Source organism: Arvicanthis niloticus, chromosome 6, assembly GCF_011762505.2.
Source record: "Arvicanthis niloticus isolate mArvNil1 chromosome 6, mArvNil1.pat.X, whole genome shotgun sequence".
Taxonomy (NCBI): domain Eukaryota; kingdom Metazoa; phylum Chordata; class Mammalia; order Rodentia; family Muridae; genus Arvicanthis; species Arvicanthis niloticus.
This window is the reverse complement of record NC_047663.1, coordinates 14,541,618-14,563,924: the sequence shown is the minus strand read 5'-3', so window position 1 is coordinate 14,563,924 and position 22,307 is coordinate 14,541,618. Positions and strand designations below refer to the sequence as shown.

The following is a 22,307-nucleotide window of genomic DNA, read 5'->3' as shown; positions in this document are numbered from 1 at the left end:
AACATCTCTCCCACACAGAAGTGGCTTTAGTTCCCAGTCACCAGATTCCATTTGCATTTTCTCTGTAGGGTTTGGGGCTGGGAAGCTGGTGACTCACAGCTGTGGTGACTCCAGGAAAGGCTCTTCTTTCTGTGCGAATGGGGATGGGAATGGGGGAGGGGGCTACCTCATGGCAATGTCATCCTGTGTTGGGGGAACCCGACCCAATCCCAGCCTCCCTCTGAGTGGCCTTCTAGCCTCACAGGTGGCCTCTTCTTTCCTGGCTTGATTGATTATTCTTTAGTCATTCCACCAGAGCAGACTTTTGGAGAACCTGGGAAGTGGTTGTTTAATGTCCCTGGCGCACAGGGCCAGAAAGAACAGCATGAATATTCATGAATTGAAGACAAGGTCGAGGAATGGCTTCTGGGGAGAGACAGCAAAATGTCACTACTAGACACTGCTGGACCCAGCTCAAATGCCTCCATCCTGGGGATCTCGTATGTTCACATGTGGGTACAGAACAGCTTGGGGACCAGAGTTTAGATACAGGAGCTTCACAGGAGATAGAAGAAACAGCAAATCAAAATCACCAACAGCATGAGGACTTAGCCATAAAACTTCAAGCTGTGGGGCACTCTGCAGACAGACAGACAGACGGACGGACAGACAGACAGACAGAGGGTAAAGAGGACGAGACCAGTGACAAGGAGAAATGCAAGAAGCAGGGCCAGGTATGGTAATGGGAGATTCAGCCACAAATGCATATTTTAAATAACCGAGGAAGTCAAACATTAGCATGGATATTTGGTGAATTATCCAGGTTATTATAACATGATTTCATAACAAAGTCACATGACTATCATGTATAAAGCCATGGTGCTATCTCTAGCACTGTCCCCCAAAATATTTTTCACTGTTTTCCATGTATTGTGGGCATCGTGAGGTTGAAGGTGTAAGACCCCCCCGCAAGGGGACCCTCACCCAAATCCGGACCTGCGCGCCCCAAGGACACACAAGAGACCTTCTTGATGCAATTGCAGAGGAGGTTTAATGACGAGAGCCCTCGGGCTGGAACATATCTCACACAGGAGATAGAGGTTCCGGCCCTGGACCCAGGGAACTTGGGATATTTATCGGTAGGGGTTGGGGAGAGCGGGAAAATTTGGCGCGGTTACATATGATTGGATATTTCAAACATCAGCAACTTGCAGAACTGGCAGAACTTGTAGAAACTCGGACCTCCCAGAAAAGGGAGGGAGAGAGAAGTAAACACCAGATAGCCCATTACTCACTTGGGCTTGTTTAGACTTGTCTGGGCACGCCCTTGCATGCCTTTATTTTTTGTCACCCTGCCCTGCAGGGGCTTAATATTTTTATTATGACTATATTTAACAAATTGTTGGTGGTCTTTGCTGACCATGAATTTTTGTTATTGTTACAATGCTGCTTTCAAATTTTGTTCTCACAAAGGAACCCACTTTTCTTATAGATATGCAGTGAACCAGTCGCAGGGGGAAATGACCTGATTTTAAAGATTTGCTTCTAAACAAACTGGCGTTGAGCATGGTTGGTCCTTGTTGAGGCTGAATGAGGGACAGGTGAGATCACTGCACTGCCTTTGCCACCAGTTAACTTTTGTGTATGTGTAGTACATGTGTGTTTGCTTGTGTGCATGTGTATGTGCAGGTTTGTGTAAACGTGTGCATACAGGTTTGTGTGTATGTGTGCGTGCAGGTTTGTATGAACATGTGTGTGCAGGTTTGTATGCACGTGTTTGTGCAGGTTTGTGTGAACATGTATGTGCAGGTTTGTGTGAACATATGTGTGCAGGTTTGTGTGAACATGTGTGTGCAGGTTTGTGTGTACATGTGTGTGCAGGTTTGTATTATGCACGTGTTTGTGCAGGTTTGTGTGAACACGTGCGTGCAGGTTTGTGTGTATGTGTGCATGCAGGTTTGCGTGCACATGTGTATGCAGGTTCCTGTGAACATGTGCATACAGGTTTGTGTGCACATGTATGACTGTATGCGGAGGTCAGAGGTTAACACTGGGTATTTTCTTCCATATTTGTCTTTATTTAGAGACAGGGTCTTTTGCTGAGCCCAGTGCTCACTGATTGGCTAGGCTGGCTGACCAGAGAGCTCTGAGGATGCTCCTGTCTCTGGCCTGCTCTACCCAGCATTAAAGTTATTGAGGTATACCACTGTGCCTGGCTTTTTTCTTGAGTGCCAGAGATCTGAACTCAGGTCCCCATGCTTGTGTGGCAGACATGTGATTGAACAAGCCACTTCAATAGCCCCCCTCTTCAACTTGTGAGTAGAGTTTGAAGGTGTTATAGCAAACATCACTTTAAAACAATAGATTTCTTGTATACTTCCGGCTTTGGTGTCACACCAATCTAGCCTTCAGTTCTTGGACTCTGAGGACCAGCTAAAGGACGTCCAACTTCACACTGTCCCTTACCACCTCATCCCTACTGTCTTTTTTTTTTTTTTCCCTGCCTCTGGGCCACAGGACTGGCATCAGTTCAGATGTTCAAATAGGATCACAGGTCTTATATGGTGAGCTTCGAGCTCTCTGAAGACAGAGGGCTACTGCTTCTTGATAAAGCAAATTGCTTAACCCCCCAGTGTGTCCTCCACTATAAGACAGGTAGAATGATGCTTCTGTCATGGGGTTCCTGCAGATATAGAATGCAAACTATTGAATTGACACAGAGAGAGTGCTAGGCAAGGCCGGGGGTGCTTCTAAACTGGGGACACTGCCCCTGGACAGCTGGCAACATCTAAATGTTTGGGTTGTCACAGTGGAGGACGGATGGTGGCTTGAGACATTGCTGAATAATCTGCCTTATACACAGAGACGTTTCCGGTCAAAGTATCAGTACTCCTGATGTTGAGAAATTCTTAGATGTTTGTGTCACCTAGGTAGGCAGGGGGATGTCCAAACCCTGTTCAGGGGATTAGAAATCAGAGTGTGTGGACTGGGGTATAGCTCAGCCGTATAGCATTTGCTTATTATGCACAAGGACCTAAGTTTAATCTCAAGAGTAAATGATAAATAAAGAAAATGACAGCCCCCATCTCCCAAGCTTCCATTCTGAAGGCAGGGATGGTGTCTGGTGATATCAAGCATATGGCAGGGTTGTGATGTGTTCATCTCCCTCCTTGGTCTTGTTCAAAGGCATGATCAATCATCAGGTCTGCAAAGGGAGACAGAGGCTGTGACACAAAGTGAACCTGAACCCAGCAGAATGCTGATTATAGTATTGACGGCAGCCCCTGGAGGTGAGCCACAGCAGCCCCTGGCCTCTGGATTTCACCGTCTTGGTGTCTGTCACTGGGATTTTCACTAGGACTTTGGTATAAGGTGGTGATGTGTACAGTGGAGTATTTGACAGGGGACCATAGGGTTACAGAGGGAGACTAAGCATTTTCAAAGCACTACTGATAAAGAACACGTATGCAATGAACAATAGAAGCCTCACTTAGGGGAATGAAGATCTACATGCAAAGAAACCACAGCACTCATCCTAAAGCACTTGTAGCCCAAGAGATTATATTAAACAAATTTGCATGTTGCTCATGGACAGTGCCTGGGAAGGAAGGAAGGAAACACTGGAAGCCAGGTCTCGTGTGGACCACTGATGGGTGTGTACTGTGTTCTGGAGGGCAGGCTTAGTTCCAATTCTGGGCTGGCAGGTGGAGTCAGTAAGTAAAATGTGGCGGTAAACGATAAGGACTCCATGATAGAAATTTCTTATAGAAGTTCATAAGCAAACGGTTGCAGCCACCAACACAACATCTTAGCACTAACTTAATAATTATGAAAAGAAATGGGGTAAATTGCTACAAATTCTGCAGGCCATTTTAAAAACATCAACTCTCCTTTTCCTTCCAATTGTGGAAAGAGTTCATGACTGAATTTCACGTTCATTGACCTGGGATCTCGTCATGTAGTCCAGGGTAGCCTGGAACTTGCTGTATAGCCCAGGCTGGTCTCATGCTTCCACTCCTTCTGTCTCAGCCTCCCCAGTTCTGGGGCTACATGTGTGCCCCAAACCAGACCTGACTGGATCCATAAGAATGTGAAGCATCCTTCCAAGGGATTAAGCAGGAAGAAATTCCTGGGATGGGTCAAGGAAAGAAGCTGGTCTATAGGTTTGTCACTGCAGGAATGAAACGAATGAGGGAAGAGTCCTAAAGGGCCCAAGAGGCTGTTTCTGTGGACTCTGGCCACTGACAGCAACATTCTATCTCTGTGAAGCCCCGACACCTACATTCTGACGACTGCGTGTCCAGCTACCCAAGAGCTGCTGCTGTTCTCTCCCTAGAGGACTCCTGGGTACCTCTTGGGAATTTCCCATCATCCATCTGAGCAGGGGATCCATCAAATTGAATTTGATTTGGTGAGCCAAGATGACATTTCTCACATCTTAGAGTGGTTGGGCCAAGTTCATTATCACCATTCTCATTCTCTCTCTCTCTCTCTCTCTCTCTCTCTCTCTCTCTCTCTCTCTCTCTCTCCTCCATCCTGTGAGCTTTCAAAAATGCTTTCTTGAAGAATGGGAAAAAAATATTTGCCAGCTGAGGGTCTGCTGACACATTAGCCTGACCAGGTGTCACAAGTCTTCCTCCAGTTATCAGTGGGCAAGAACGAGTCAGCGTCTGCCTCTGAGTGGCTTCAGCCTGGAAGCTCTCAAATTGTACTGCAGCCTTTTCAATATGGTTGACGTCAAGAGCAGAGATGGCAGACGAGGCATTGGGAGGCTCCTAGGGAACTATGTGTCACCCTTCTTTCCCACTGATTATGGAAAGGATACATTTGCCAAGCTGTGTATTTAGAATTGCAGATGCCAAACTCTCTTGAGAGTGAAATAAAACTTTCAGAGCATTGCAACGATTACCAATTCTGTGTACCCCCGTCTCCATGTGTGTGTGTGTATGCATATTCACCTGTGGCGATCAGATGTCTCCATGCCATGTCTTCTTTAGTCAAACTCCACCTTACTTGTTTTGAGACAGGATCTCTGACTGAATCTAGGGCTCACCAAATCAGCTAGAGTGTTTGGCTAGCCAGCAAACCTCAGGGATCTTTATATCGCTGCCCCGCCCTGTACTGGGATTATAGAAGTGTACCACCATACCTGGCTTTTTGTGTGGATTCTGGGGATCAAACTCAGGTCCTCATATTTGATTGACAAACACTTGAGTGAGCTGTCTTCCCAGCCACCAAGTTTCTAAATCTGATAAGAAACTTCTTTAGGTCTCACGACTCTTCCACACATAGGATGAAGAAGGTTAAATGGGGCCGTGCTTACAAATGCCTACTAGGAACTGTATCCTTTGATGAAGGTTTTAGGTGCAGGCTGATGACAATGTGGTGATACCCTCCTGTGGGGGTGGAGGCTGATGCCACAGTGCCGTAATTGATTCACAAGAGCTTGTATTGGAGTTCACAAAAGTGAATCCTTTATCAGGTAAATGACAAACCTCAGCCTCAGAGCCGACCTTGATGTTGAGGGCATCGAAGCTTTCTGTAGATTTCATAGATGATACTTATCTGGAATCTCTCATAGGACAGACTTAATTTAGTCTCTACCATTTTCTTAATAAAAAAAACTTAATCTGAGGAGAGTTTTACTATGCAATAACATAGTATTTTTTTTTTTTGCTATGCTTGGGATTTTCAAATAAAGATTTATTTATTTTTATTTTATATGCATGAGTGTTTTGTCTCTAAGTGCACTGTGTGTGTGCAGTGCCCAGGGAGACCAGTAGAGGGCACTGGATCATCCAGAACTTAAGTTATAGACCAGTGTTAGCGACCACATGGATGCTGTGAACTAAACCCAGATCCTCTGCAAGAGCAGCAACTGCTCTTAACCACTGAGCCATCTTGCCAGCCCTCATGACTGAGTTTTGGAAACAACAGACTAGAGATCATTCTCAGCCTGTTGTTCCGAATCTGAAACAGTGTGAGGGATATTCTGTGTGGGTGGATTTAAAATTCGACTGAAGTTGTATTCACTCCAAGCATAGTGATACATGGTCTCTTTATGGCCCCAAAGCCCTCAAGCCTGGTTAATTAATAATAGATGAGTGCAAAATGAATTATTCAAAAGCCAGCCCGGGAGGTTGGCTAGTTCTATACTTGGAAGTCTGAGACTACAAGGTCACTTCTGAAGATCTGTTGGCCCTCCTCAGGACTGGGTGTCCCATTCTTGGCCCTTACCATAGAAAGAAGATCATCTTGGCTCTGGAATGCTTAGTACTTGCCATCCTGGTCCTCAAGGGCAAGCTGTTATTGCATCCTAATGATGAAGGATGGCTCTGGAGCCAAAGTACTGACTGGGCTTAAGCTTGACACCTTGCCCACAGGCACAGCCTGCCTGAGTGAGGCCAGTGAAGGCTGAGAGGGACCAAGGATGATCCTGGGACCTTTATCCTCCTTGGTGGCCCACCTGTACTCTTTATCCTCTCCTGCATTTTGTAAGAAGCCAGTAATCCCCAGATGGACTAGTGAGAAGGTGGCTTTATCTTCATCTCTGATGGTAAACCCCATAAGACCTAGGTCCAAGTCATAAATCCTGGGGTCAGAGCTCTCTGGGGAGCTTAAGAACATTCACATATCTAGAACCCTATCCTTGAAGCCTAGGGTATGTCATGGCCTTAGGGTATGTATGACATAATCTAGAAGTTGGTTACAGACACAGCCCACACTTCGGAATAGCATTTGGATCTTGGGTCTGGGATAACATGGGCAAAGCCAATCATGAAGTGATATGTTGTATTTCCAAGGTGGTCACTACAGTAGGTGCCAACTTGTAATACAATGGGAGGCTGAAAGGGAGGCTGTCTTCTTTACCTCTTAAGTAGTAGAATCTATGTTTCTACACTTAAATCTGGGTGGTTTAATGAAGATAATAAATACGACTTTGGGTCACTTGCAAGACTTCTTCAAAACCATCAATATGGCTCCTGCCTGTCTCTTGGGATACTCCCTCTTAGCTCCCAGCTGTCAGGCTGTGAGGAAATCCTGTACACAGGTATCCCAGCCAACAACCTCAACTACTGCCTGCCAGTGGACACCAGTGGCCAGACAAGTAAACAAGAAAGCCTTTGAAATAACAGCCATTGCTCAAGTTCAACTTCCTGGGAGATCCTGAGCAAGAACCACCTTCCCCAGGCCCAGCCAACTCACTCAAGTAGTTGTGACGTGATTGTTATCACCTTAAGTTGGGGGGGGCGGATAATTTCTTATATAGACGATCATCCTATTCCTATGGCCAGAAAGTGGTTCAGGAATGGGTATGCGACCCAGAATTGGCCAGTGGGACATGAGGTAAGTCTTTGGGGCTTGCTACTGAGGGCATTTGTTGTCTTTGTCTCTAGGCAAGACAAAAGAAGGGTTACCACTGTGTCTTTATGGGTGCTATTGCATCTTCCATATGGTACTTTACACCACCCTCTTGCTGCCAACCCAAGGATAAAGTCAACTCCAGTAAGTACCACAGAGAGACGGCAAGAGTTGGGTTTATGCATTTGAGTGTATGATACACAAATATTTTGATCAAGGAAAGACTACGAATAGTTTTTGAAAACAGTTTATAGATGGAAAAGAAATTGTGGCGGTGGTATGTGTTGATACATTCTCCCATCCTCTCATGGGGAAGAAAGGGACCCAGATCCATTACTATGGTAAGTGCACGTGATCCATTCCAGGGTGGGAACACCCTTGGACTTGACAGCTCAGCCTCAGACTGGGGATAGCACGCTCTAACAATACACAGTCAGCAGTCAGCAGTCAGCTTACAGTTAGGAGTAGATTTTGTTTTTCCCCCAGGTGTACACAAGCAAGCCCAGCACGGTGAGAGAGAAGTGTTTTAGAGAGAGAAAAGTACATTGCAGGTGTTAATAACATTGACAAAAGTTGTAGTCAAGCACATCCAAACGCCTGTCCATCTTGAAAACGCCTCTCAGCCGTCTCCAAAACAGACTCTGGCAAACAGTGGAGGAAAGCAAAGGACGGCCATTTCGAGGTGCGGATGGAGCGGGAAGCCAGGCCCTGCTAGTCGCCCTCAGTTCACAGGCAGATACACAAACTGGCACACAAGAACAATGTGGACTAGATCACTGGAGGTTGGGTGTGGGTGTGGGTGTGGGTGTGGGTGTGGGGAGGATGCGTGGAAGCCGTCTCAGCTGAGTGTCTCAGAACTGAAGGGGTTGCCCAAGCATTGAGTCAGGGACTGAACCGAGAGGCAAAACTGGGCTTCTCTTCTCTTTCCCTTCCACTGTCTGTGAAACTGACGGAGCAGTGTACAAAGCAATCTGCACGTTAGGGGCTGAGTTGTGCCCTCTCCCAGATTGGTACTCTTGAGATCCCAACCTCCATTACCTCGGAATGTGAATATATTTGTACATGGGTACTTAAACGATTATATTCATAGTTATTAATAGTGATCATTGAATTTATTAGAATGAGCTCTGATCCATACCTGATTTTAAAATTTCTTGAGACACAGTCTCATGTAGCCCAGGCTAGTCTCAAACTAGCTATGTAGTTGAAGATCCAGCCTCGAATTCCAAGTGTTAGGATTACGGATGTAATTACTGCCACACCTGGATTATACAGTGTTGAGGAGTCAAATCCAGGGCTTCATGAATGTTAGACAAGAACTCTACTGAGTTACAGCCCCAGCCCCTGGTGTGTCCTTTTAAAGGTAATTTGGATATGGAAAAAAAAAAAAAAAAAAAAAAAAAAAAAAAAAAAAAAAAAAAAAAAAAAAAAACCAGCCTCAGGTGCAGCACATGATCCTACAGCAAGAAGCCGGCCATCTGTAAGCCAGGAGCAGATGCCTCAGAGATCAGTCCTTTGACAACTTGATCTTGAACTTCTGGCCTCTTCCATGCTGATTGAGTCAGCATCCTCCTGTAGGCACCAGCTGTGTGGTTTCCTGTGCCACTTGCCAGAGCCTGCTCAGCCCCCACTGCGGCTTTGTATATTTGGGTACATTTGGCATCTTAAAGAGAATGAGTCAAGAGTGGGCTCGGCAAAAACACAGCACAGAGAAGCCACATTGGCTCGCCTCTCAAAACTCTCAGAATGAACAAGAGTCCAGCTGAGTGGACACCTGGAGAACTATGGGGCTTTTGTGGACTTCTCAGAAGCGCCTGCAGCCTCTCAGCTCAGTGTTCCCACCAGGAAAGCAGTTGTCACATTGTCTGGCATTCTGGAGGCGTGTGATTTGCCCACATATGCCATGTAACTGGGAAGCAGATGCTTTCCGTATCAGGATTAAGTTGGCAACCCCCAAATGTTCACAAGCATCATTGGCAGGGCAGCTGGATCATCTGGAATCTGGCTTGTTTGGGCTCAAATAGCACTGTGTCATCAAATCTAGCTCACAGCTATGGTGTTCTTAGGTGGTACAGAAACCTGTCTACAGGATTAGATCCTAGAGCCTTGGATGGAAAATAGGGTCCCTGAAAGTCAGGAACAACACCCCCAGGGTTGGACACAGTGCTTGGCACTCTGAACACAGAACTGTCAAATTCTTGAGTTCTCATTATCAGTCACTTCTTTGGGTTAAGGCATCAAAAGACCCCATGAAATAGCTTATCAAGGGGTCATGTGTATTAAGACATCTTCCGCCATTAACACCTTTGTGACATCATTGGCACTGCTGAATACTTACTTACCTTAGTCCCTGACCAGGGCAGCTGTGTTCTGGAAGGATGAAAGTGGGGAATGGTCCAGAGCCTGGGGGTTCGGGGGCAGTGCTACTCAGAGAGATGTGTTTTGTGGAAAGGCGGATGAGATAAAAGAAACAGTCTTCTTGAGATTTCTGAGCCAGCCAGACCACTGGAGCAGAGTCACCCAGATGGAGAGCCAGGCTGGTAGGCAAGCATTCAAGTCTGGCTTTGTCTGTAACCAGAAACTCTGCAACTCCAGCCTGGCTTTGGCTAACCCGGAAGTGCAGAAACAAAACTCAACTAGAACAGAGGCATCTTCCAGCACAGCACAGCACAGCATGGGGGGTGCTTGCTGGCTTCTCAGGAGCCTGTGGCTATGATTGACACTCTAGAGGCAGGGCTTCACCCATGCTCTCAGCCAATCAGAATGCCTCTGACTCCAGGCTCTGATGCTAGCTACTCTGGGTGCAGGGAGGGGATGTGGTCAAGTAACAATGGCTAAGCAGGGAACAGCCTGGGCCTAAGGCTCAGGGGGAGAGGGAAACGCTGTCCAGCCATCCAAAGTTCAGGTGAGGAGGAGGCTAGGGCTGACTCAGCAGGGAGATGATGACATCTGGTCATAGTCTGGACACTTGAGCAAGGCTGGGTAGTTGCTGTTCATCTGTAGGGAGGCATCGCTGGAGATGTCGGAGGGGCTGCGGCCCCGGATCCAGGCATCTGGATGTAGAAACTGGCCGGAATAATCGGAGCAGTTGCTCAGACGTGGCCGGTAGAAGCCTGGGTGAGGTCTATACATGTCTTCTGCAGTATACCTCTTCATGAACAGGTATACAGACATCACCCCGGCACTCTACAGTGAAAGAGAAACAGAAAAGACCTCACCGATGGGGGCTGGGGGTGTCTGTCTTCTTTTGATGTCCCAGCTATGTCTTCCTGGGACACAGTCGTGGACCCTCTCTGGTGGGAGGGTCAGTGCATGTGTGGATGGGAGTGGGCCCTGGGAACCTCCAGGATAGAAGAGACCCAGGAAAGCCAGGGATAGGTACATTCTGGGGAAGAGTGGTAGAGTAACTAGGTGGTCCAGGATGCTGTGGGATGCTTCCCTCCTCCCCTCCAGGTGGGGCAAGTACCAATCTGGCACAGGGCAGTATGGGGCAGGTTACCTCTGTTAAAAGGAAGGAGATGGCAGCAAAGGCAAATGACCAGCCATATTTGTAGTTGAAATAGGTCTCTGCATCCTTGGTTCTGTTGAGTATCTCATCATTGATGCTGGAGATATACAGCACGAGGCCCACCACAAGAGAGAGGCCTGGATGAGGGAAGGGAAGGGAAGGGAAGGGAAGGGAAGGGAAGGGAAGGGAAGGGAAGGGAAGGGAAGGGAAGGGAAGGGAAGGGAAGGGCAGGGCACACTTAGCCTGGAGGTACAGAGAGTTTGCCAATATGGTACCCACTGAGAACAAAGCCTTCAATTTGGAGTTCAAAATGAGCTTGAGTTTGCCCCCTGATGACTCTGAGGACATCAGCATCTTCTAGATAGTGAACAGGTGTAGGTAGAATCTCCCTATTCACCCACTCTCCTGAGCCAAGACACAAGGCTAGTGATTGATACACCTACCTCAGCCAAACACACCCTCCTGGGTATCCTTGTTCACTGGGCCCGCTCTGGGGTCCTGCTATTAGACTGTTCTAAAAAAGCATTGCTATAACCCTGGGTGTGAACCCTGAACTACCAAGAGGATTTTTATTAATCTAAGGACTAAGATAAGGGCCTTCAGCAGGGCCTCTAATCCCTGTCTCCAGCAGGGGGCGGTATGTATCTCTCTGGAGTCTTCCAGTGTGGCCGGGGGGGGGGGGGGGCCTATGCAGACCATCTGGTTACACAGTGAATCCTCTCTGACATCTTCAGCCAGAATATGTAAGGGAAGCTAGATCAGATCCTGGCCAGCAGTGGATCAGGAAGCCACTGGGCCCCCCAAACTCCAACTGCCATTGTGCACATGACTGCTTCAGGCAACAGTCTCATCAATTAGTGAGTGTAATTGAGTCAAGGCATAATTAATTACTCTGTGTTGAGCTCCTAATATTTCATCCCATTCACAATGTTTTATGAAACCTGGGCCTCTCCAAGGACGGATGTTAAAGGGAGACAGGTGTGATTCAAAGCTTCCTCTGTACTTAACTCAAGTGAGTCACTGCTGTCCCCAGATGTCCCTCTGTTATTATCACAAGCCCACTCCATGTTTATCAGCTCCATCCTAGACTTACCATCTTGTGATTCACTCACGGTTGGAATCTCAGGCATCCTGATCTCCAACCATCTTGGCTGCTATGGAGTTTACACAAGGAGAAGTGGATCGCTTGGCCTGGAGTTTGTCCCACTCTGGCTAGGTGGAATACCACCATATCATGTTGGGCTGATGATACTGCAAGTGTTGTTTGAAGGGTGAAAGACTGGAAGGGTGGAGTGGAGGAGAAAATGCACACCAGGTATGTAGAAGAAAAATTAGATGGGTAGAGGAGTGTGTGTGTGTGTGTGTATGTGTGTGTGTGTGTGTGTGTGTGTGTGTAAGGAAAGAATGAGGAAGAATGATTCTTGGGAGTCAGGCACTCTAACTGTCAGCTGGCACAAAGATTATGCTGACAGGGAAGTGGGGAAAGATCCTAAAAGGACTGGAAAGTCAGTTGGCAGTAAGGATGCCTATGCCAGAAAATAATTTCTCTTTTATTGTTATTTATCTGTTCATCAATCTTTCCATCCATCCATCCATCCATCCATCCATCCATCCATCCATCCATCTATCTGCCCATCCACCCACCCACTCACCCACTTATCCATCCACTCATCTATCCATCCATCTATCCATCCACTCACCTACCCATCTACCTACTCACCCAACAATCTACCAACCAATCCATCCATCCATCCATCCATCCATCCATCCATCCATCCATCCATCCATCCATCCATCTGCCCATCCACCCACTCATTCATCCACCTATCCATCCATCTATCCATCCACTCACCTACCCATCTACCTACTCACCCAACAATCTACCAACCAATCCATCCATCCATCCATCCATCCATCCATCCATCCATCCATCCATCCATTTGTCCATCCGTTTATCCATACATCCACCCACCCATCCATTCATTCACTCATTCGTCCACCAATCCATCCATCCACCACCCACACATTCAACCTTCCATTCACCGATCCATCCATTCAGCCATTGCATCTATCCATAATTTTCAAACCACCTACTCATCTTCTACCCGAGAATGAACTCTTAGACCTCTTTCTAGTCAATCAATTCAGGACACTGAAAATCAACACCCTGAAAACCAATCCATTATCTTTTAGGGCACAGGTCTCCGTGAGGTCACTGGGGAGAAAGCTTCCATTTTATTCACCACATTCCTTTGCCATCTCATAGAGTTCCCATGTGTAAACTCACCAGGATTCATGCTTGCATCCCCTATGCTGACAGCCCTCAAATCTTTGTGACTTGGGTGATTCTATGAGCCCCAGATCCTGATGTCTGGCAGCCATCTAGATACTGCTTCCTTTATGCCACAATGGAAGAATCACACTCAGTTTCTCACACTGATTATATAACCTTTGTGCAAAGCTGTTTCTCTGTCTATGATTCCTAATCATGGATGTAACATCCACTCAGTGTGCAAGCAAGCAAACGGCTCTCATCCTCGACGCTTCCCTTGAGACCCTGGTCCTGTTGACTTTACCTTCTAAACGACACATGGACCTTTCTTCTTTCTGCTGCAGTATCCACCTAGTCTGTGCCACTATTGCCCGACTCCTGTACTTCCGGTAGCTTGGGGACCTGCCCAGGTCCCTTGGCTCTGTCTCACTTCCCTTCCTCTCACTGATTCTAACAGCAAGAGTTCTAGCATCCAAATATGATGTCATTCCTTGGCTCACATTCTTCTAAAGGCTTCTCATAAAGTCCCAGATCTCAAGACAGTTCAGGTGCCTCTATGATCTCACTTCTCAACACGTTTCCTCAGCGCTCAGAGACTCCATGAGAGTTTCCCACGCTTCCTGCTATTTCTTCTCTCTAGGCTCCTTTCCCTCCAGCCTAATTCCTATTCACTCTTTAGTTTTCCTTGACTAGCAAACACCTTGTTCTGAATTTTAGCTATATTCTCAGTCCCCTTGGCAGTTCCTGATGCCTCCTGTCCTAGTCCCCTCCACTCTGTGTTTCTGTTTCCAGTCTACATGTCTATATCTCCTACAACACTGACCTTTCTATAGTCAGTGATGCCAGCATACAGAACACGGTCTGATAGACATTGTAACTGACTGACTGACTGAATAAATGAATAAATGAATGAGTGAATGAATGAATGAACGAATGTAGTACAGCCTGGTGATCGTTCATGAAGATATGTCTGAAGGGGTCTAGCGAGCTCAGAATATGGGGCATGGTTAGATCGTGAAAGCAAGGAGTCTCTGAGATTAGCTGAGGAAAGGGGTGAAGGAACCTTATTCCAAAGGCAGATGCATTTATTTTCCACTGCCATACCTGAGGGTGTTGGTCCTTTGAGACACAGGAATGAATGTTTATCTTTGGGAAGCTAGAGAAGTGTACTGATGCATTGTGAGGACAGCTAGGACATCCCAGCTCTGCCCAGGGTGGACCCATCAGTCCACTCCACCTCTGAAGTCTCATGCACTATTTTCTGGAATGTCACATGGGTGGGTCTGAGGACATCAGAAGTCTCCTTCTGCCCTGATTCAGTTCTGCCTGGGTCACTGGCTCATCTTATTCCATGCCCAGTGTTGGCTCACAGTTGTGAGTGGGACTTCCTGAAGCAGAATTGCTTGGGAGCTAAAAATCAAAAGTCTCAGGCATCATAACTTACCGGAGAGGATAAAGAAGATGCCAGAGACAAAGGCCAGTATGGTCCGGTGGGGACGGATGTGTCCAATGTTGCTCAGGATGAACCCGATGAACATGAAGAAGAGGCTGACCAGTGGGAAGGGTGTGGCCGAGCGAATCATTTCTAATGCAGAGGGCAGAGGGACAGCCTGTCAGTGACCTCCCTACTCTGTTTCACTCCAAGAACTATGTTCCTGCAGTGTCTACCAATGGATGCTTGAAGTCCTAGTTCCACCCAGTGACCTAAGGGTCTCCTGATGCTGGCAGGGCTTGTTTCCAAGGCAGGACTGGAAAGTTTGACTTCAACTGCCAACATGGTTACTCAGAGACTTGTCTCCCATTCAGGCATAAGCTCCGCTCCCAGGAGTCTACACGGCCTGTCTATAGGAGAGCTGTGGGGTGCCTGGCCGGTCACACCATCCTGCCTCTTCTTCAAGAGACACCCACCATTTCCAAGGGTACAGGGCAAGCTCTGAGTGTTACAGGGGACTGGCACTGGCGTCTTTATATTTCAATTTATAATCTCTTGTGTGGGGTTCTACTGCATAATAAGGAATTTGGTCTTTGTCCCAGGTTCCTGAGAGGTAACCTAAATCCTTAGAATTTCCTATAGGGTATCTTTGTTAGTCATGTGGTGTCCTGAGAGCACCCTATTTTTTTTTTTTTTTTTTTTTTTTTTTTTTTTTTTATGCTAACAGGTCACTCAGGATGGAGGCGGGAAAGAGCAACCACACCAATTAGAAAATTGGCGTTTGGAGCCATGTGGCATAAGCTTGACTTCTGAGGAGGGAAAGGTCTGGACTCTGAGTTTAGGTATTCACACTGTAGTCGATATTAGCCATTATTTAGAGCTGACTTCACGTCCACAGGACAAGTGTGTCGGTTATATTCACATCAAGTAGTGAACTATCCTGCATAACAGATGTGCTCACAAATGTTTGTATCCAGAGGGTCCTGGAACCTACTCTCCTAACACACAAAGGACATGGATCGCGTTATAGCGTCAAGTTCATGCTGATAGTGAGGGTAAGGCCATAAAGTCAGTCTTGCTACAGCCCAGAGAGACTGCTTCAGCCTGGGGGTGAGCTTTCTTCCACTTCCAGGGGTCAGAGACATAGAGGTTCCAGAAATCTATCTTCATCGCAGAAAAACAAATGTACAGGGCAAGCTCCAGTGAACTACACTAGTATAACCAGCTGAGGCCAAGGGCTCCTGAGAAGATTCTGGATGTCTGACCCTTCCCTTTGTCTGGCTTTCTCTGTCCCATCTGTGGCGCAGGTTAGAATGTTCTAGATACTTACTTAGAACATTGACTGTGGATTCTGATGTCATCTGGGAGTTCATGGGCATCACATACTCGATGGTGAAACAGCGTCCTCGCTCCTCACCTGTGGAGATGAGAAATTATTGCTATTCCCAGGTTCTACTCCAACATGGATTTGAAGTTAGTACAATCCAAATGTTTCCAGAATCTTTGAGCCTGTGTCTCTGTACTTGGACTGGATAAAATCTCTAGGTTAAGTTTTCAACCCCGGATGGTGGCCCCCAGCAGAAGTAGGGCACATGTCTTGATGTCTCTTTCTGGAGTAAGGACAGAAGCATGGGAAGAACTCTATGTCCAGCAAACATCTGGGTGCCATTTGTTGCTTTTGACTGATGACAGCACATGGTTGTCTCAGATGCACGAGTGTAGACTTTCTGCAGTAACCTTCCATAGCCTTGTCAATCAGACCCTGGTGGCCTCAAGACTCTGCTTCAGGTTAAGCAGAGACAGATGCCACAGCATCTGGAGCAGTGGGAGATGAGGTCAGAGTTGGATGCTGTTCCTAAAGCAGGCTTTATAAAGTGACACAGGTAGCCAGAGTGGAGCTGAAGGTGACCTTTCGGCTATACCCAACTCAACTCTAGCCTGTCCACCAGAGCCCTAGCACCAAGATGGGAGAAAAGGCCGGGGGAACAAACTGTATCTCTTCTCAATGCACACACAGGTTCCAGGATTCCACAAAAGAAATGTAAGGGCATACTGTGGCTATGCTGGCCAGAACAGCTTTCCCAGGTCTTGTAGGACATGGGAGTCTACTCTTGTATCGGGTGGACTCAGGCTATGATACAGTGCTTGAGAATCCTCAGTGAGCTGAAAGGAAGTCCAAAATCTACATCCCCCCCCCCCCCCATAGACCTGGAAGTATCCACATTTGTATGTTCTATGTGTGGCCATTTCACAGACAGAGGAACAGAAGCTGCTGAACATTTCCTGTTCCTTAAACTTGTGGATGTCAGTGAAGTAGAAGTCTAGACGCATTTAACCTGCCAGCATCTTCACTTCCAGTGTTTGCCAAGTGTCGATAATAAGTGTGCCTTGCAGTTTCATAGGGGAGATTATGTGCAATCGATAACTTGAGGAGCTAATGAAAGGCCTCCATGGGTGATTCAGATCTGTGAGGAGTCATTCAGCACTGGAGGCAGAGGGTGGGAAAGCCAGGCTTGCATGGATCTTTTAGGAAGAAAGCAAGCCGTGGGACCTGAGAGAGCTTGCTCAAGAGGACATTGTGAATCAGGGTCTGAGTTTGGGTCTGTGGTCTGGTGGTTGCTTGCACTGCAGCTGGGCTGTGGAGATTGTCTGTGGTGAACTGTCTACCGGCACCTCCTGGGTGTCTTTAAGTAGGGAGAGATCCCCTTGGGGCAGGTATCTCCCAGAACAAGACCGTCCTTACCAGCAAGGAAGCAGACCCGCCAGAGGCCCGAGTGCAGGGACATCTTGACCTCTGTGCTCTGGTTCTGGGGAAGAATTATGCCTTCTTCCAGGTATAGCCAGTAGTCTGTGCTGACCGCGATGCCCAGCAGGCCAAGGCCGCAGACAGCAAAGACACTGCTCAGCAGAGTCAGGGCCTTCCTCCCACAGGCACTCATCTTCCTGGGTGGTGACTGGGCAGCAAGGAGTGCTGTCTTACTGAGGGCAGAAAGGGATATGGGGAAGAGAGAGAGTGTGAGCTGGAGGTGGGGAGCAGTAGCTGAAGTCAGTCTTCTCTGGGTCAGTGGATGAATAAGCAGCTAGGCCACTAGTGTCCAGACCATCTTCCAGGGTCACCTCTTAAGGGTGACCCTCTCCCTTTTCTCCTCAGGAACTCACAGATTTCTCTTAAGGCTACTGTATCTATTCCGTTGTCTTCTGAATTCCCCTTACTACACATGAACATTCATCTATCCACCTATCCACCCACTTATACATCATCCATCCATCCATCCATCCATCCATCCATCCATCTATCCACTCATTTGTTCATTTATCTATCCATGCACTCATTTGTTTATCCATCCATCCATTCATCCACTCTTTTGTCTGTCCATCTGCCCATCCATCCATCCATCCATCCATCCATCCATCCATCCATCCATCCATCCATCCTGATTAGATTTTGAGCCACTGTGGAAACACACCTCTGGGTATACTGTAAGGATATTTCCAGAAAGATTTAACTGGCTTAACACACTCTCCCTTAAGTTGCTTTTGCCATGCATTTTGTTATAGAAATGAAAAAGATAACTGATATGCAGAGAAAGCTCAGAGTGTGACCTGAGCCCAGAAGAAGGCAGACAGAGCCACCTCTATAAAAGATGTAAGCCTAGGGTGACAAGGACAGGGGTTGAACCCATAGCAGTTCTGCACACAGTGTGGGCGACTTTGAGTCCACCAGGCACAGGCCCCTACCCAGGGATGATGTCACGCCTTGCCTGGGATCTAAGCATAAGTGGCTGCCAAGACATCTGAGAAGCATCAGAAACCAGGTTTGGCTGTGAAGTTGAGCTTACCGCATAGTGTCATGAGGTGACATTAGTGCTCTTTGCCTGGCAGGGGTCACTCAGGTCCTGATCCCACCCCCAGCAGCACTTCTACCCTCGCAGCTGACCATGGGAATGTTGGGAGAGCTATGGTATGGGCCACATGCTGGCACTCTGGAGGACTGTAAAGTCTGCAGGGTGGGAGAGAATGGGTCAAGAAGGCCCTACAAGCCTTCCTGTATTTGGCTTTGACAAGGGAGAGGAAAGTGAAATGTCAAGTCATTCACCATGCAATGCAGTGAGGTTTGGAGCAATAAGTCTATGGAATATTCTGGCGGGGAGGAAGGCGTCAGGAGGTACTGTATCTTGGTTTGGAAGAACTGCATTGCATGAGAATCACTTTAGTCTCACTTACTCCAAACTTCCCCAGACTTATTTGGCCACAAAATGAGGGGTCTGGGACACCCTCCTTAAGATCCATGCTCTTCAAGACTAATAAGACCTGTTCTGCCTTCCCCACCCTCACCCCCACCCCCACCCCACCCCCACTCCCTAATTGCTGGGGGATTAACTGCCACAGGACTGTAGTTTGCAAAAGGCAAAGCTGGACCTGGTGTAGGGTATTATTATTCAGTAACAATGCAATAAAGCCCTGCTTTTCTCAGAGCAGACAGATCAGGACGTCTGAAATACGACAGCTATTGCCCGGCCAAAGCTGAGCAGCCAATTTTAATGTGGAGCTTGGCAGAGATGAGAAAGATTTGGGTCTTAGAGATTTGGAAAGATGAAAGTGCAGAGGAGATTGGATTGGAATCAGTAAAGCAAAGCTTAAAAGAAGAGACTGAAGGTGACCTTGCCTGTGGACTCCACAGGAGCAGGTCCTAAAGTCTGGAGTCTCCTCAGGCAAACCCCAAGAGTCACCTCCCTTTCTGGAGAGCATGGCAACTGTACAGCAGGTGAAAGGTAACACTGTTAGCAACTGTAAACGTATTTATGTGTTTATTGTGGCATCATATTTATTTATAAAGTACTATTAATCATAGCGCAAAGCCCTCACCAAACCTTCACAGTAGCCCCATGAAGAAGTAATTAACGTTAACTCCCATTTCCTGGATGGGAAAACTGAGGCTCAGAGGTGTCAAGCAGCCCACAGGATATCCTAGCAGGCAGAATGAATTGAAATCAGTTCTAATTCCAAGCTCTGTGCCTAGACTGTATGGTTTTTCTACTGCAGAAATGAACAGGCCCAAGGAGTGTTGAGGTGGTAGAGAAACGGGGAAAGAGGGTTTTCAGGAATCTAGGAATGCGTAAGACATGGGTCTTTAGAAAATAGACTAAGTGACCAAGTATTATGTAAGATTAGAGTAATATGTTTTTGGGGCTTCCTATGGGGTGACTCTGGGGTGTAGCTTCTGGTGTCATTTCCGTGGCAGACCACTGTGACTCAGCACTTCTGATTTCGAAAACCACATTGTAAGCAACAAGACTAATATTTCCCTCCACCCACATGTTTGCCAATCAGGTTCCAGAAGGTGGAGGGGCCTGAGATGGCCCAGTCGGCTAATTCTGAGGAACAAAAGTGCAAAAGATCGATATATAGATAGATCTTTTATGAGAGTTCTGGGGATCAAAGTCAGCTTCTCAGGTTTGTTCCATAAACGTGTTCCTCATCACACCATCCCCCTTGCTCCCGGTCTGTGCTTGTGACGTCTGCTTCTCGGTCTCCTGACTCTTATACCTCTGCAGTCAGATCTTTCCCATGCGGTCAAGCTTCTGGTGAACGCTTAGCCTTTGTTTGTTGAGCATTCTAAGATAAACATCTCTTACATGGTGGCAACTTGTAGAAATTCTCTACCTCTCTCATCAGAAAAATTTCACAGACTCAGAAGATGCTTCAAGTAACAAAGTTATGTGTGTTTTATGTTCTTTATACATTTCTGTGCTCCACACAGCTTCTAAAAGAACACACATTATTTCTATAGCCAGAGAAGAACATGAAATTAAAGATTAGGGACATCAATTCTCTGGCCACCCCTGTCAGAAAAGTGAGGGGTGCCAGCCCACTCCTGTGCTGAGGGTATCATGATGCAGTGTCATCCTTTGGAAACGGGCCCCAGAGCATGGCAGTTTTGCACAGTTTACGATGATTACTCGGTGCCATTACCTCTAAGTATTAGCTTGTTAACGATCAGGAATTAACCGCCACTAATTATCATCCATGACTAGCAATTAGAGAGAAATGTCTTGCGGAGATTAAATCACTAATGGTACATTTCCCTGCCCAAGCCAGTCATGAAGGACTCTGGGATGGAGTGCACAGGGACTCGGGGTAGGTGAGGTAGTAGGTATAAAGGATTGTGGGAAAAATTGATGGGGTTCAATTAGGGAACAGCAGAAAGTCAGTCAAAGGAAGATACCCAGGGTCAATGCCCAGCCGGTTGAGAGGAACCCCAGTAGTGCTTCGGTGAAAAGTTTGGGAAGTAGGGACTGTAGACAGTCCCTGGCTACAGCTGGTCCTTTGAGCCAGCAGGAGAAAGTAACCAGAGAGCGCCTAGTGGGTCCTGATCCCCTGCCTGCTTTCTATGAGAATGTCCCCATTATTTTCCAGGGGGCTTAAAAACTTACCACAGGAGCTGGAGAGATGGTTCAGTGTTGAGTGTTTACTGTTTTTGCACAGGACCTGGGTTCTGTTCCCAGCGCTCACATGAGGGCCTACAACAATCTGTAACTCCAGGTTTAGGGGATCCACTATCTTCTGGCCTCTGCAGCATCAGGCATGCATGTGGTGCACATACATACATACATACATACATACATACATACATACATACAAGCAAAACACTCATACACATAAAATAGAAATAAACTCTCTTTTTTAAATGGTCATAAATTATTTGTTATTCTTTGAACTCACAGAGATCTACCTGCCTGTCTTTTGAGTGCTGGGGTTAAAGGTGTACCACCACCACCTGGCTAATTATTTGCACTGAGAAGTGGGATCTGTGTTTCTTTCTCTTAAATCTAGACATGTTTGTGACTGTTCTGATTAAGAAAGTACACAGGAATGATGCTATGGGCCTTTGAGGGCCATGAAAAGATACTGGCTTTTCTCTGGCTGCCTCAGGGAGACTAGCACTCAGGGATGAAGATCAGCCTGAGGTCACCGTGCTTTAGAGTGGGGCTTCTCAACCTACTGAACTTTGGAGATGGAAAATTATTTGTTGTGATTTACAATCATAAATATTGTAGGGTGCTTAGGGACAACCTTATCCTTCTATCACCAGATGCCAGTGGTACCTGAGTCTCGACTCATGAAAATGCTTCTCTACAGGAAACAAAACAACCAACCAACCAACCAACCAACCAACCAACCAAACAAACAGAAAACCACCTCACTGGGACCCACTTTCAGACTAGTACAGATGTTATGATTGACACTGTGCTGAGCTTCACATCAATAGCCAGCATGTGCTACCTAACAGACTCCAGCCCTGTCTCTTCTCTCACTTCCACAGCACCAGCCAACTGAATGGATGTTAGGTCTTTAACCTATGGAGAGTTAAACTGCTCTGTGGAATGATATAGGATGCCTTCACAGTGGAGAAAGTAGTATCTCTGAGGACACAGATGAAGAATATCCAAACGTATTCTGAGTGCTGAATACCAAGCACATAGGGGCTCAGAAGACACCATGTCTCCTGAAACCTAAAGCCCTCAGCATCATCCTGTGCTTCTCTCTCCAAACTTCCTCCGTCTTGGTTGGAGACACCACCTTCCACCAAATGGTCAAATAGCTTCTGGTTGAAGAACTGCTAAGTAGCTGGTTCTTCCTGCTGGATCTACCAGTCTCTCTCTGATGTATTGATGATGCTCTTCTTAGGAGTTGAGAATTGCTGGGTAAGGATGTACTGTCCTTCAATAAAAAGGATGCAAAGAGTATGCTTT

General features: G+C 46.9%; 1 protein-coding gene across 1 annotated transcript in view; it reads right to left on the bottom strand.

Moving 5' to 3' along the window:
* Nucleotides 1–8,724: 8,724 nt before the first annotated feature.
* The window catches only part of Cacng5 (calcium voltage-gated channel auxiliary subunit gamma 5), a 38,357-nt gene continuing 24,774 nt past the window's right edge, over nt 8,725–22,307 (bottom strand). Inside the window, exons 3-7 of the mRNA XM_034507899.2 lie at nt 17,297–17,532; nt 15,884–15,970; nt 14,566–14,706; nt 10,841–10,986; nt 8,725–10,527 (exon numbers count right to left, since the gene is read on the bottom strand). Of these exons, the coding sequence (XP_034363790.1) occupies nt 10,270–10,527; nt 10,841–10,986; nt 14,566–14,706; nt 15,884–15,970; nt 17,297–17,492 (828 nt within the window). The 5' untranslated portion in view covers nt 17,493–17,532 and the 3' untranslated portion in view covers nt 8,725–10,269. The remainder of the gene's footprint in view (nt 10,528–10,840; nt 10,987–14,565; nt 14,707–15,883; nt 15,971–17,296; nt 17,533–22,307) is intronic.